General features: G+C 42.2%; 1 protein-coding gene across 1 annotated transcript in view; it reads left to right on the top strand.

Moving 5' to 3' along the window:
• POF1B (POF1B actin binding protein) overlaps positions 1-15905 on the top strand; it is a 43953-nt gene that overhangs the window by 17462 nt on the left and 10586 nt on the right. The window contains 7 exon segments of the mRNA XM_087972105.1: positions 2172-2252; positions 4825-4911; positions 8418-8603; positions 11627-11757; positions 12814-12841; positions 13692-13766; positions 15565-15657. Of these exon segments, the coding sequence (XP_087828231.1) occupies positions 2172-2252; positions 4825-4911; positions 8418-8603; positions 11627-11757; positions 12814-12841; positions 13692-13766; positions 15565-15657 (681 nt within the window).

The raw sequence follows: 15905 nt of genomic DNA, 5'->3' as shown, positions 1-15905 counted from the left end.
TTATTAAAGGCAACGTTTGCTGTAGTTTATCACAACTGCAGCTTGCTGAGGGGCATCCCAGGTGCAAGATTTCTGTTTTATAATTTTTATTTTTACCGTTCTATGATTGTGTGTGTGTGTGTGTGTGTGTATGTATGTAATGTATGTATGTTGTGTTGTTGTGGTTAAGATGGGTGGCCATATACATCTTTTAAATAAATAAATTTCCACACACTGATCTTCTGTTGAGACATTTCCTTGTTTGTTGATTCTTTGTCATCCATAGGAATAATCTCCAAGGTATTCACATTTGTGTATTCTTTACATTTCTGCAATGTCTAGGGAGATTCTCAATCATTCAGGTCATGGCTGTCCCAAAGGTCTTTCTCCAAAAGGCAACTCGACTTTCTTGGTTGGTTTCTTTGAAAAAGTTTTGCTTCTCATCCAAGAAGCTTCTTCAGTTCTTGGATTGTTTCTCTGAAAACTTTTCACTTCTCATCCAAGAAGCTTCTTCAGTTCTGAACCGAAGAAGCTTCTTGGATGAAATCGTTTTCAAAGGAAGAAAAAAACCTAGGAAAGTCTAATTGCCTTTTGGAGAAAGCGCCATTGTGACAAGAACCATTGACCCCAGTCTTGAGACTGGTTGTTTGTCAGAATCTCCCATGAGGTCCATTTGGGTTGTCAAATTCATCAGCTAGCTAAGCGCCAAACATTTTCAGTGATGAAATCAACTCCACCTTAAAAAAAAAAAAAAAAGCAACCACATGATCTGCAACTTTGTCTTAACAAGCCTTATAATTTGCTTTGGGAATGCAGTTCCCGTTTTCTGGTTATGTCAACAGATTTTCATCACTTTCCCTGGGTAGGCCATGAAAGGCTGCGATAATTGTTACACCAGGGAGATATGGTAATGCTTTAAAGAGTCTGCTTAATGCATTCATTTGCTAAAGGGTAAGTTTCTGTACCAGCAATTCAACATCAGACTTGTTAGACTATTTATGCAGCCTGTTGCCTGCTTACGTATTCCCCAACTTGGTCTTCTACGGTTGTGTAGGACTTCGGCTCCCATAATTCCCCAGCCTGTGTGAAACTTAGGGGATCATGAGAATTGGATCCAGTATATCAGGTTGAATAAAATAGTGTTCTGGGTCCTTAGTTGTCCAGGATCTATTCAGAAGTCCAATGTAGGCAAAACACCTCCATCTATAAAGACTGAACCACAATTCCCAAGAGCAATAGAAATCCAAGGTCTGTCTCTTCCAGCTCATTCATTCTGAAGAATGTCTAAATAGCCAAGGAATCTGGGTAGCCATTCTGCTGAAGGTGCTCTGTAATTTCCTAAAGGTCCATATTCTTCAGCTCTGTTTTTATTTTCTTCTCTAACAAAGCAATTCCATGTTTTCTTATTTATTTATTTATTTATTTGTTTATTTGATTTGCCAATTGTTTACAAGATAAGTATAAGTGTATACATAGTTGTGAATACATGAAATGGGTACATATAAGAAAAATAAAAGAAGAATAAGAGAAACAATAGGACAGGGACGGTAGGCACGTTGGTGCGCTTATGCACGCCCCCTACAGACCTCTTAGGAAAGGGGTGAGGTCAATAGTAGACAGTCTAAGGTTAAAGTTTTTGGGGTTTGGGGAAGAAACTACAGAGTCGGGTAGAGTATTCCAGACATTGACCATTTTCTATCCTGCTCTACGGAGTGGAGAGTTGGTCTCTGGACAGAAAAGCACTTGAAGAGATTAGAAGCATTTGAAATGTGGATTTACAGGCAGCCGTTACATATCAGTTGGGTTATCAGAAATGAGGAGGTGATAAGCTCCCTGGGAAAGCCAATGGAAATAATCCAAACCATTTAAAAAAAGCAAAAGTTAGACTATTTTGGACATGTGATGCGACACCCGGAAAAATATGCCATCCTTCACTTAATCCTTCAGGGAAAGATTGAAGGCAAACGAGGTTCAGGCAGAAGAACATCAGTATGGCTTCAAAATCTAAGGGGTTCGTTTGGACAAAACTCAACAGCTCTTTTTCTTGCAGCTGTTGGTCAAAATAGGATCGCCAACATGATCACCAACCTCTGATGACAGATAGGGCACAAGAAAAAGACGAAGAACAAAACAATATGGAATTATGTTCCTCATTAAAAAAAAATAGTAACGGTGCATTTGCTTTCTTGCAGGAAGTGCCATCTCCATCCTTGAAATTGTCTCCTTATTCCCAGGGCAGCATGCGGAGGATTATCTTGGAGAACCCTGAGAAGGTAGGGAAGGTGTACTGTTGTTGCAATGGCATTGGGCGTAAGGGGTTGGAAGGAGATTTCAGTATTTGTGTGTCTATGCTGAAGTGCAGTGGAACCTCGGGTTGCGACCGTAATCCATTCCAGAACTTCAGTTGCAAGCCAATTTGGTCGTGACCGTAAGCATGATGGACTGTGCATGCGCGGAACCCCCCCCCAAAAAGAAATGGCTCCATAGGGAAAATCGCTGCGGCTGTGTTGGTTGCTACCCAAAGATGTATCTGCGACCGGAAACAAAACTTCGAACAATTTGGTCGTCAGCCGATTTGGTCGTGAACAGAAGTGTTTGCTCCCCGAAGTTCCACTGTATAAATGGATCTATATCAGTGGTGGGATTCAAATTTTTTTACTACCGGTTCTGTGGGCGTAGCTTGGTGGGCGTGGCTTGGTGGGCGTGGCTTGGTGGGCATGGCAGGGGAAGGATACTGTAAAATCCCCATTCCCTCCCCACCCCACTAACCTGCTTTGCAGCTCCGTTCTCCAGTGCAGGGCAACCAAAGAAGACCCAGCCGATCAGCTGGGACTCAATGGGAGGCAGAGAAGAGATCGGGGCAGGGCACACACACACACACACACACACACATATATACAGGGAGTTCTTGACTTACAACCATTCATTTACTACAGCACTGAGAAGTGACTTACTACTGTTTTTCACACTTACGACCGTTGCACCATCCTCTTGATCACATGATCAAAATTCAGGTGTTTGGCAACTGACTCATATTTGTGATGGTTTTCAGTGTCCTGGGGTATGTGATTCCCTTTTGCGACCTTCTAACAAGCAAAGTCAACGGGGAAGCCAAATTCACTTAACAACCATGTGACTAACTTAACAACTTCAGTGATTCACTTAACAACGGAGGCAAGAATGGTTGTAAAAGGGGCAAAACTCCCTTAACAAATGTCTTGCTTAGCAAAAGAAATGTTGGGCTCAAACGTGGTTGGTTGTAAGTTGAGGACTACCTGTGTATTTTTTTTCCCCAGGCCTTATGGCTGAAATAAAATTGTGGAGTACTTGGTGCTCTCTGAACTTGAATGTTTGCAGGCGTTTTATTATCCAACTGGTAACGTTATCATTGCATTAATGTTGTTGCATAGTTGGGTAATGAAACATCCGCAAGCAAATGAGCAACCTCAGAGAGCAACTAGGATTTCACTGTTCAACCCTGAGCTACAGATATTTTCCTCTATTGTAATAAAGTCATTTGAGTTACGTGCATGTAGAAATTGACAATTGCGTGCACACACACGCGCGCACACACACACACACACACGTTTGGAAGGATAGCAGGGTTATTTCTTTTTTTTTTTTTAATAAAGATTTTATTATTAATTTGTTTATTAACACAAAAACCAAAAAAATACATTAAAAACATTGAACATGGTGCAATCCTCGTAACCCACATATTTGTCTTACATTGCTAACTCACATATAAAAATCATACAAATTTACTTTCTATATATATAATTTATATGCACACACACACACACACACACACACACATTTAATCTTTTCTTAATTGTCTTGATCCTTCCTCTTTTCTAACCAACCATAAAACTTATCCCATATTTTGTAGTAATCCGATTCGTCCTTATTTTTTAATTCCTTTGTCCATTTGTCTATTTCGACAGCAGGGTTACTTCAAACTTGCTCAACACATTGATTCAAAGATCATTTACTGTTCTTGAGCCACGGCAGCCGAAAGCATTGTGGATGTTCTAGAAAATCCTGAATCAATACATTTCTTCCAAAAATGTTAGAAGCAAAAAAAACAAACAAAAAAACTTTGGAAAATCCTCTATGCCACTACACTTAATTCTAGGTCCTTGTTGTGAAGACAGTTGTGGTCTCATTTCTTCAATCCACAAGCATTGAGATCTAAATGATCCTTCCCTGGAACTTGAACGGGGGTTGGACTAGAAGACCTCCAAGGTCCCTTCCAATTTTGTTATTCTGTTGTGGGTAAATCCTAGATCCTAGTTTATTAAATCTTTATTGGATTCTTTTATATGCTGAGATTTATCCATGAAGAATATAAAGGCAGCATCAAAAGTCCATAGCATGTGGGACATTTCAGTCTCGTTTTCCACATGGCCTCTAGAGTTCTCTCTTCAAATAAGCTTGGTGTCAGCGTTCCAACGAAACTCCCCATGTTCATTCAGCACTCAGAAACAAAGTCCAGCCAAGTAAGAATTTATTAGAGTTGTCATATTCACACATCTGGGAAAACCCGAATCTGAAAGTTCCAGGTTTCCCTTTCCCCAAGAGAAATTCAAAGATCCATTCCCTGCATCCATCAGTCCATCACACGGCCAAATCAAATCCTTGTCCCAACTGGAGACATCCCTCCAGTCACTTCTCTCCAGGTACCTGCTCTCATGTCTCCCCTGGTCCTTCTCTTCACTAGACTAGCCATGCCAGTTCCTGCAACCGTTCATGGTATATTTTAGTCACCAGTCCCCGAATCATTCAGATGCTGTGCAGTCTGTGAGAAGCCTGTGTGTAAATAAGGAGTTGCTTTGTTACTTACAGGAACCACTGTCTCCACTTCTGAGAGGAGGGAATAATGTGATCTATGAAAAGACAATAAGGAAATACGAGCTGCTAAATCCAGAAGAGGTAAGAGGTTATCCCGCTTCCGTATTCCTTCCTTCCTTCCTTCTTCCTTCCTTCCTTCCTTCCTTCCTTCCTTCCTTCCTTCCTTCCTTCCTTCCTTCCTTCCTTCCTTCCTTCCTTCCTGTCTTCTTCCTTCCTTCCTTCCTTCCTTCCTGTCTTCCTTCCTGTCTTCCTGTCTTCCTTCCTGTCTTCCTTCCTGTCTTCCTTCCTGTCTTCCTTCCTTCCTTCCTTCCTTCCTTCCTTCCTTCCTTCCTTCCTTCCTTCCTTTTGGTTTTAAAAAGAGAAACTGGATGCTTTAATTTGACTGCAGTGCAGGGGAGTTCAAGAGCTTAAAGAGGACAGAATTGTCTTTCAGTTGTCTGAGCCTTTCGTGGGTTTGCTTCTCTATGAAAGTTTGCATCTTTGGACCCAAACACCTGCCATCATTTGATCTCCGGAGCAAATAAAAACAACTTAGCCATTGGCACAAAAAGCCGGACCCTGCCCTTGCAACAAAGCTGTCCATTCAATAGGCACCCTGCCCCTTGGAAACAAAATGAATACGGAGTCTTGTTTCACCTGGCCCTTTCTTCTTCAGTTCCAAGGTGTGTTCCCTTTTTAGAGACTCAGATGAACGAGAGAGGTATATTAAGACTGGTTTACAAGTCTTGTGTGTTGAGGAATTGAAAGGGGGGGGGGAGTGGGGAGAACAGGTGCAACAAGGAAGCCCAAAGCATTGGCTTGTGTGAAAACTAGATGGCAAACATCCTTGTGAGGTCCTTGATGTTTTCCTGCTTGTTTGCTTGTTTTCCTGCAGACATTTCATTACCCAACTATGTAATATCATCCGTGCTAGAAGAGAGTGGGGTTTGCTCTCTGTTTATATCCCTGCCCTTTCTATACAGAGAGCAAACCCCACTCCCTTCTAGCATGGATGATGCTACCTAGTTGGGTATTGAAGCATCTGCAGGAAAGCTCAGAGAGCACCAAGGACCCCACAGTTCAACCCAGAGCTACAAATAATTCTCTTTTGTTGGAAACATCCTTGTGATTCCCTGCCTTTCCCTGTAGAATTTCAGTTGGGTTTCATTTTAGGGTTGTCTGCAGGGATTATGCCTCTACCTCCTTGTGCGCTAAATCTGGATTTCCCTTCTGACTGTGGATCATTGCACAGCCTAATAAAATGGCCCCTTGTGGTCATTTTCCAGTTTTCATGTGCTTCTTTGCAAGACAAATCTCATACGTTTGCAAACCCAATGGCCTGTATTACAGTAACCAGCAAAGAAGAAGTTCTGTTCTGACCCAGGTTTCCTAAACCATAATCATGCACAAACTTATTTTAAAAACGAGACTTATTTTATTCCAACGCCGGGAATTTTTTTCATTCCCAGCCAGAATTAATTTCAAATAGTCCCCTGAGATAAGCACCCACCTTCCAGTTCTGTGAAGTGCTGCCAAAAAACAGAAGTAGCAAATGAACTAGAAAAGAAACCAACCCGAAGTACAAAAAAAGCCAACCGAAGTACAAAGAGCTTCAAGGATGACTTGGAACCAATCGAACTACTTTGCTTCCTGCTTTCGTCATCTTGGCCTGACTTTCGTCATCTTGGCCTGACTTTTATCCTGAGTCGCCCGTTTTGTTTCAGCTGCTCTGGCCTTCTAGCAGTTCTGTGCACACACGCACTGGGAACAGGCTCCCCTGGTTCCTCTTCCTCGCTGCTGCCAGACTCCAAAGGCTCCGAAGGCAGCACCCCACTCCCAGATGGTCCTGGTCCCATCTGTGCATTGGACAGAGGACCCTCATCTGAGTCCTCTCCAGACTCCCAGACTTGTCCCCGTTCTTCCCCACTGTCCGATTCCGCTGCCGTCTGCACAGGCTGCCAGCAAACCCCAACAAGTTCTTTCTTTTTCCAACCAGGTGTAAAAAGAAACAGGAAGGACCTTTGTTCTTGGAAACAAATAGAGATTTGACTACAGAGTTCAGTTTCGAAATGAAAAAACTTCCCTATAAGGTTGTATCTGCAGTAGGACTGAATTTACACATTGAACTCGCTCCACAATAAGTCATTGTTAGCTGGGGTCACGCATTGCCACAGTCAGCTATTAGCTGTGTGTCTCAAAGTTGGCTAATAAACCACAGTAAGCAAACAAGCTCAGTGTGTAAACAAAACACAGCAATAAGGTCAAAGTCAAATTAAGAACTGCTTCATTTTACACAGCAGGCTTTATCTTGGAGTCAGCGTTGCTTGGCAGGGAATCCTGGGAGGAAGGCTTCTTCTATATCAAGTGCCGTATCTCAATTTTGGCAGCTTGAAGATGGTGGACTTCAACTCTCAAATTCCCCAGCTGGGGAATTCTGGGAGTTGAAGTCCACCCTGTCTTCAAGCTGCCCAGGCTGAGAAATACTGCTCCACAGGCTTTTGAGTGCCAAACTTACTGAAACTTGTGCCAAACTTTAGACGTGGAGGATTATGAGGTAGGTTTATATTTCAGATAGCTCTGTTGGTTAACAACCACAATAAAGTTGAATAGAAATAGAAATAGAAGAGAACAATAACTTTATTGTCACTTTGAATGTACACTAATTGGCATATATTAAAAATGAAATGTCGCTGCCTACAGCTCTTAAAGGGTCAATACCTCCAATTTTACACTACATAAACACAACAAGATAAATAAATAAATGCAAAATTATGCATTTACCCACATATATGACATGGAGAGACAACGCAGTCTAGTCCAGATATATACTGTACATGTACATGGTGAGAAAAACGAATCTTGTTAGTTTATCAGACGGATGGCCTAGGGAACAAAGCTGTTACAGAATCGGATAGTCCTGCTAGACATACTTTGAAACTTCCTCCCAGATGGATCAACAGAAACAGACGGTGAAGTGGGTGTGTAGGGTCTCTAACGATGCTTTGAGCTCTAAGCACGTAACGCTTATAAGCAGTATCCTGAATAAAGGGAAGTGAGCTTCCTATAATCTTCTCGGCTGTCCTCATCACTCTCTGTAGGGGCTTTCTATCTGAGGCACAGCTGCCACCAAACCAAACAGTGATGCAGTTTGTTAAAACGTTATTTGAATTTGACTTCAAATGATCTCGATTGTTCTTTGTATAATTTTGACTTGAACGTTGTTATTATTATTTAATAATAATAATAATAATAATGATGATGATAATAATAATGATGATGATGATAATAATAATAATAATAATAATAATAATAATAATAATAATAATAATAATAACAATAATAATAATTAATAATAATGTTTAAGCCACAGGGTGTCCACTGGGTGGTCAGAGAAGATCAGGATGGCCATGCCTCTCTGAACTCATGCCTACTTTTACCTCTATCACGACACCCCTGGAAAAGGCGAGGGACTTCTTTTTTCCCTTCTTTTTTAACACTCAACTCCCACATTCACATTTCAGTGTTCAGTTTCCTAACACAAAGTGGGTTATTAACACAAAGAATTTGCGCCAGAGAAGGGTGCTTTCAAGAGAATCTCTTTTTCTTAGGAGAAGCAGTACCAATACCTGCAGCAAACCCTGCCTGACCAATGCCAAGTCAGCCAGCCAATGGAACGAATCCAGGTGGTTCAGCAATGCCAACACACAACCAATGCCTGTGACTCTACTCCTGTCCGTATCAATGATGTCGGAAAGAGCAGCATTAATAAAGTGATCATAAAGACATGTGAACCGGTAAGCATTTAACCGATCAATACGTTTTTGTCAACCTCAACCACTTTAAGACGGGTGGACTTCAACTCCCAGAATGCCCCAGCCAGCCTGGTTGGCTGGGGCATTCTGGGAGTTGAAGTCCACCCGTCTTAAAAGTGGTTGAGGTTGACAAATACTGTTTTAAGTGGACATTTTCTGATCCAAGGTGGGATGTGGTGGCTCAGTGGCTAAGAGGCTGTTTGTCGATCAGAAAGGTCAGCAGTTTGGCAGTTCGAATCCCCAACTGAGTGAGCTCCTGTTACTTGTCCCAACTTCTGCCAACCTAGCAGTTTGAAAGCATGTGAAAATGCAAGTAGAAAAATAGGGACCCCTTTGGTGGGAAGGTAACAGCGTTCCGTGCGCCTTTGGCGTTTAGTCATGCCGGCCACATGACTTCTTCGGACAGTGCTGGCTCTTCAGCTTTGTAACAGAGGTGAGCACCACCCCCTAGAGACGGAAATGACTAGCACGTATGTGCAAGGGGAACCTTTACCTTTCTGTTCCAAAAGGATGCCTCTGTCTAGTCTCATGCATGGGAGAGTCCTCTCAGCCACTCTTTGCAGATCAAGTGGCTGTCAGGTGACATCACAATCAGATCCAATCTAATTTCTGAAAACCATTTTGCTCAAGTTGCAAAAGTGGCCAACACCCAGCCTAGCGGGGAAAGGATGCGATCGCTCTCAAGTTTCTGTGCTGAAATTATCAGGGAGTTGAATCAGAAAAGTGTGCCCCTGTTTGCCTCTAGCGAGAGGCAGGCAATTTGGCAGAAGCCTCCACAAGACAATTCATGACTCAGGTGAGCCGCAAGTTATGAAACAAAATGAATGTAGGTGGAGTGCTTGGGGAAAAAAAGGAGCAGGTTGAATTCTAATTAGGCAAAACAGCAGCCACATCTGCTTTGAGGTGCCTGGAGAGGCTGAAGACGCATCGTGGGAAAACCAAGAAAGCTGGAGGGGTGTTTTTTATCCCCAAACTCTCCTCCTCCTTTAAAAGAGTGAAGAAGAAATCTAAGAGAAATGTAGAAAGAAGAAATAATATAAATTGCTTTGTGCTGTTTAACTGCCGCAGTAAGGTTTTTAACTGTATATTATGCTGTGAACATGATGCAGTGGCCTAGAGGTGGAGTTCTCACCTCACGAGCTGTGGGGCTGTGAGCTCGATCCTAGGTAGAGCACAATGAGAATATATCTGCTGAACAAAACTCCTCATTGGTGACAGGAAGGGCATCCGGACAATAAACACTCAGCTCCATTCAGTTGCCAAGACTCTACCCCCACAAGGAGTTATGGGGTCATTAAAATAAGATGATGAATATACGGTGAACATACCAGACAAGACAAGACTTTATCCCACAAAGCACCTGAGTTTTTTAAGTATTTGCCTTTTCTTTTTATATGTTTCCCCCAACCCCCCTTGAAATTTAAACTGCTTTATTGAAAAGTTGGGCTTGTTGTGCACTGTAAGCCATCAATCATGATTTGAAGGATCCTTGGTACTCTCTGAACTTGCTTGTTTTCTTGCAGACATTTCATTACCCAAACTAGGTAACCTCATAATTGCTCTGCATCATCACTGCTGTCAGCAGTGATGATGTTACCTAGTTGGGTAATAAAATGTTTTCAGGAAAATGAGCCAGCTCAGAGAGCACCAAGGACCCCTCAGGTCAACCCTGAAGCTACAGATATTCTTTATTAGTAATCACAGTGTATCAACCTCTCTGAGTGCCTTTGCACTACACATTGACGCCAAAGCAGGAAAAGCAAGTTATGAAGGAAGGCAAATATATATACGTGTCCCAACATAATGTTGCAGGATCCAATCTGGGTCAGTCACTGGCACCAAAGGTTTACCCTTCCGAGCTTTTGGACTCGTGTCGGAGCCCATCCTCAGGGAACTTGTCTCTCTTGACACATTCTGGCGAGAGAGAAGTTCCATGAGGATGGGCTCCTGTCATGCCCCTGTCAGAGTCTGAATCCGAGGAGGAAGACGAACAGCTGACAGAGAGTGGGATTGTGGCTGTGTTGGCTGTGGAGGAAACTGGGGAAGGGCAAAGTCTGGCTGGGCAGAGCAGGGAAAAGGTAGAACAAGGGAGGGGGAATTCAGAGGAAGATCCAGGCCCACTCCCTCTTCATCCTAGGGCATGCAGGGAGGAATGGAGAAGAGAGCAACGTGGGTTTTGTGGCTTATGGGGGAGGAAAGGGCCCTGATTCCCTTCATTAGCCACACCTGGGAATGAGAGTTGAAAAGAGATGCATGCTGACTGCAGCAGCTGCTGGGAGCAAATGCGACTTTATCCTGTGTTGTCATTGCTTATTTGTGTTCCCGGCATCTTCCCAAACGTGAGTTTTGCCGTGCCTTCAAGTCTGGAATTCTTGCTCATGCCCTGCCAAACTAATTGCCTCAGTTGGGCTTGATTGGACTTAACATTACAGTTTGTGTTGACCATGTTTTGGACTTAATTCTCTGCAGTCAAAGGTTGTTCTTGGGAGAGTTTTTCTCCAGCCAGAAGGTAACCAGGACATTGGGGGCAAAGTTGGAGCTACTAAGGGGGACTCTTATTGATTATCTGACTGTGTTGCCTTTGTGCCACGCCCCTTTGGGTCATCCCAGCTCCAGCACGAGTCCGAAAGCTCGGAAGATTAAGCCTCCGGTCCCGGGGACTGACCCAGATTGGATCTGGCAAACCAAGTTCCAGCTTGGCTTGGTTGGTGGCAAGAAGAAATTCCCCAACATGGAACTTGGTTTGTAGGAATTCCTCACCGCAGGAGGACATTCCGCAGTTTATTACTGGTGCCTTGTGTAGAAAACAAGGGCATTGAAGAAGTCGTGAATCAAGCTGGAAATATTTGATAAGCACCCCAAGGGGAGATTGGGAGTGCGGAAAAGTAGGTCAGTGCAGGGTGTGCAATCAAGAATGGGAGCAGAGCTTTAAAACAGGCAATTTGCATGCCGAGGGTCGAAGTGTTGCCTCTCTAATGATGTCCTTTTTACGACTTCCCTGACAGGTGAAGTGCACCCAGGAGACAAATGACCAGCTGGACTGCCGCTACTTTGGAGAACTCCTAGCAGAACTGCACCGCAAGAGCAACGACCTGCACAGCTGTTTGCTCCAGCATGTTGAGAAGCTGGGCGGAAGGTAGAGGTCGGGCCTCATCCTAGCTTGGAATTTGGAGAATGTTTGGCAGCCCTTCTTGGAAAGGAAGCAGAGCTGCTTGCCTGAACAGCAGGCTGTGGTTCTGTTGGTTTGCAGCCATCCTGAGAAATGGGGGTTGATTTAAGCTTCCCTGAACCCCATTCAAAAAAAATCCCCTTAAATCCCTCACCTTAAACATCCTTGCTCAATTCTGTGGATAGACACGTAATCCCAGTCCTCGTATTATGTATGAGTGTTGTCACAACATTCTTAGTTTTTAGTTACAGATGGTCCTCAGTTAATAGCAATAGCACATAGACTCATATACCGCTTTACAGTGCTTTACAGCCCTCTCTAAGTGGTTTTTACAGAGTCAGCATATTGCTCCCAACACTCTGGGTCTTCATTTTATCATCCTCGGAGGGATGGAAGGCTGAGTCAAACTTGAGCCGGTCAGGATCGAACTGCTGGTAGTTGGCAGAATTAGCCTGCAGCACTGCATTCTAACAACTGGGAAGGAAGGAAGGAAGGAAGGAAGGAAGGAAGGAAGGAAGGAAGGAAGGAAGGAAGGAAGGGGAAGGAAGGAAGGAAGGAAGGAAGGAAGGGGAAGGGAAGGAAGGGAAGGAAGGAAGCTATAACACTTAGACTTATTATATTGCTTCACAGTGCTTTACAGCCCTCTCTAAGCGGTTTACAGAGTCAGCCTCTTGCCCCCAACAATCTGGGTCCTCATTTTACCCAGCTTGGAAGGATGGAAAGCTGAGTCAACCTTGAGCCTGGTGAGATTCGATCTGCCAAACTGTAGGCAGCCAGCAGTGATCAGCAGGAGTAGCCTGTAGTGTTGCACTCTAACCACTGTACCACCATAATACTGAATTCTTTGTCTCTAGGTGATGTGGTTGCAAAGGGCATTTAATTTTATTAAAGGTAACTTAGTATACCCTTTCCCCAATTAAGTCAGAATGAAAGGCTTACCACAACAATGGTGGTGGTGATTATAATGTAGTCAGTGGATAGCGAAAGGATAATGCTAATGTTTTTCTTGTATTTCCCTTACAGAAGATGCGATCTGGAATCTCTGAATGATGTAAGTGCCGAACAGTTTCCAGAATTTAGAGAAATATCTGGGCTTTGTGTGTTAATAAGCAAACAGTGGCTAGCTGTCTTTGATTAAAATCCAAAAATGAGAATAAAAGGCTGGTTTTAACCTGCCTGAATGAAAATCACGCTGATTTTCACATATGGTAGGGATTGATTATTCTTTTTCTAGAATAGAGTAGAATAGAATAAGGAATTAGAATAGAATATAGAATATAGAATAGAATAGAATAGAATAAGGAATTAGAATAGAATATAGAATAGAATAGAATAGAATAGAATAGAATAGAATAGAATAGAATAAGGAATTGGAATAGAATAGAATATAGAATAGAACAGAATAGAATACAGAATAGAATAAAGAATTAGAATAGAATAGAATATAGAATAGAATAAGGAATTGGAATAGAATAGAATAGAATATAGAATAGAATATAGAATAGAATAAGGAATTAGAATAGAATAGAATATAGAATAGAACAGAATAGAATACAGAATAGAATAAAGAATTAGAATAGAATAGAATATGGAATAGAATATAGAATAGAATAGAACAGAATAGAACACAAAACAGAGGTCCCCAAACTTGGTAACTTTAAGACTTGTGGACTTCAACTCCCAGAATTCTCCAGTCAGTATAATATTTATATTTATATTTATATTTATATTTATATTTATATTTATATTTATATTTATATTTATATTTATATTTATATTTATATTTATATTTATATATGAATGATGTAGATAAGTGAGGTTGAACCCAATATTCGATTAACCTGTAATAAATAGCACTCCCGATAATATGCATTCTATTTCTATTGTCTTGTTTTCAATAGAGAGAGGATATTGAGAGCTTGATTCCTAAAGGGCTTTCAGAGTCGACAAAACAGCAGATCCGTTACCTACTGGAGGTAAGGAGAAATTTGTGGAAATCAATAGAAATTGTGTTTAATTTCATGTTGTGAAGCCCTCTTTTTTCCTAAACCGCTACGCACTAACACGCAGTATTGATGCATATTATATATTTACTTACTGTCCTTCTTATGATGGATACCGTGTTGATGAATAACAACTGTATGTCAGCCCAGGAATGACACAGAAGAATCCAGCCAGGGTTCAGTTCTTTATTTGCTTACACACAACAGACAGAATCTTGCCAGAGTAAACCTTTACTACTATCACAACAGTTGGATATTCTCTGGGAGAATCTGGAGAATTGCTGTCTTTACTGTCTTTCTCTGGGCTGGGCTGGGCTGGGCTGCTTCTTGTTTCACCCCTCTCCTTAGAAGATTAACAAATTAACAGAGTTGGAAGGGACCTTGTAGGTCATCTACTCCAACCCCCCACCGAAGCAGGAGACCCTATACCATTTCTCACAGTTGGCTATCCAGTGTCTTCTTGAAAGCCTCCAGTGGTGAAGCTCCCACAACTTCTGAAGGGAAGCTGTTCCACTGGTTGGTTGTTGTCACTGTCAGAAATTTTCTCCTTATTTCCAGATGCTTCATTCTTCTTGGGAAAGTACTATTTCACCATCCCTCATGTGACATAATGAGAAAATATGCAATAAAAAAGTCATATTCACGATGGGAATCATTAAAAGCCACAAAAAAATCCTAGATAAATGAAATTAAATCTCAAAGTGTTGGAACAAAAATAGTCTCAGTGTTTGGCCCAAAATATTGGAATAGTAGTGTCAGATCCAAATGCCTATGGAGATTCTCAGTCATCCAGATCATGGCTGTCCCAAAGATGCTTTTTCAAGAGGCAACTGGACTTACTTTCTTTATTTTATTTGGACTTTTTAATTTTATTTATTTTATTTGGACTTATTTTCTTTGAAAATGTTTCGCTTATCATCCAAGAAGCTGAAGAAGAACTTTTGGGACATGTCAGATCCAAAGTTGGTCTAAATACATTCTGAGCTCAAAGGTGACCTATCTATTGGTTTTGGAGACTTATCTGCATCCAGTTTTGGTCACCATGCTATAAAAAAAAGATGTTGAGACTCTAGAAAAAGTGCAGAGAAGAGCAACCAAGAGGATTAGGGGACTGGAGGCTAAAACGTACAATGAACGGTTGCAGGAACTGGGCCTGGCTAGTCTAGTGAAGAGAAGGACCAGGGGAGGCATGATAGCAGTCTTCCAATATTTGAGGGGCTGCCACAGAGAGGAGGAAGGGGTCAAGCTATTTTCCAAGGCACCTGAAGGCCAGACAAGGAATAATGGGTGGAAACTGATCCGAGGAGAGATTCAACCTGGAAATAAGGAGAAATTTTCTGACAGTGAGATTTTCTGACAACCGATTAGACAGAAGTTGCCTTCAAACGTTGTGGGAGCTTCATCACTGAAGGCTTTCAAGAAGAGATTGGATTATCATTTGTCAGAAATGGTGTAGGGTCTTCTGCTTGGGTGGAGGCTTGGACTAGATGACCTACAAGGTCCCTTCCAACTTGTTAATCTGTATCTGTATCTATCCCAGTAGAATGGACACTATTAAGGATAATCATAGGATGGGAAACTGATAAATGCTATTTCTCCCAGATGTTCACCTAGCCGGTTCTCACCAACAGGACATTGGAGTGACTGAGGATTTGAATTATCCCGAGTCTCCAGCTGGTTGCAAGCTTGAAACTATGTTTGATTTTTGTATTAAAATCTTTCTGCTCCAAAGCCATCCTAAACAACCTCTTTTGCTGTCCATCTTTCCTAGATGAGAGCAACAGCTGATAAGTCCATGAAGCTGGTCCTTGCCACCTTCAGCAACCTTCGAGAGGAGCTTGTACACCTTCAGGATGACTTAGGGGTGTGTAGTTCTGTTGCTTGGAATGTGTCGGAGTGCGTTTGAACAGCCTTCCTTGAACTGGTGTCTTTCAGATGTGTTAGGACCTGCTGGCTGGAATTTACATTTCAAACACATCTGTGGGAGGTCAGGAGAGGGAAAGCTGCACCCAGATGTTACTTGTGATGTAGAGCCAGGATTCATAAAGCAATTTCAGATTTTCAAGATCCTCTTCTTGTCGGCGCCTGTTTTAGAGAGTCCCCTGAATTTTG

Source organism: Notechis scutatus, chromosome 10 (genome assembly GCF_049901735.1).
Source record: "Notechis scutatus isolate UNSWTSFEM ecotype Mainland chromosome 10, rNotScu1.2, whole genome shotgun sequence".
NCBI lineage: Eukaryota > Metazoa > Chordata > Lepidosauria > Squamata > Elapidae > Notechis > Notechis scutatus.
This window is presented reverse-complemented; position numbering and strand designations above follow the sequence as displayed.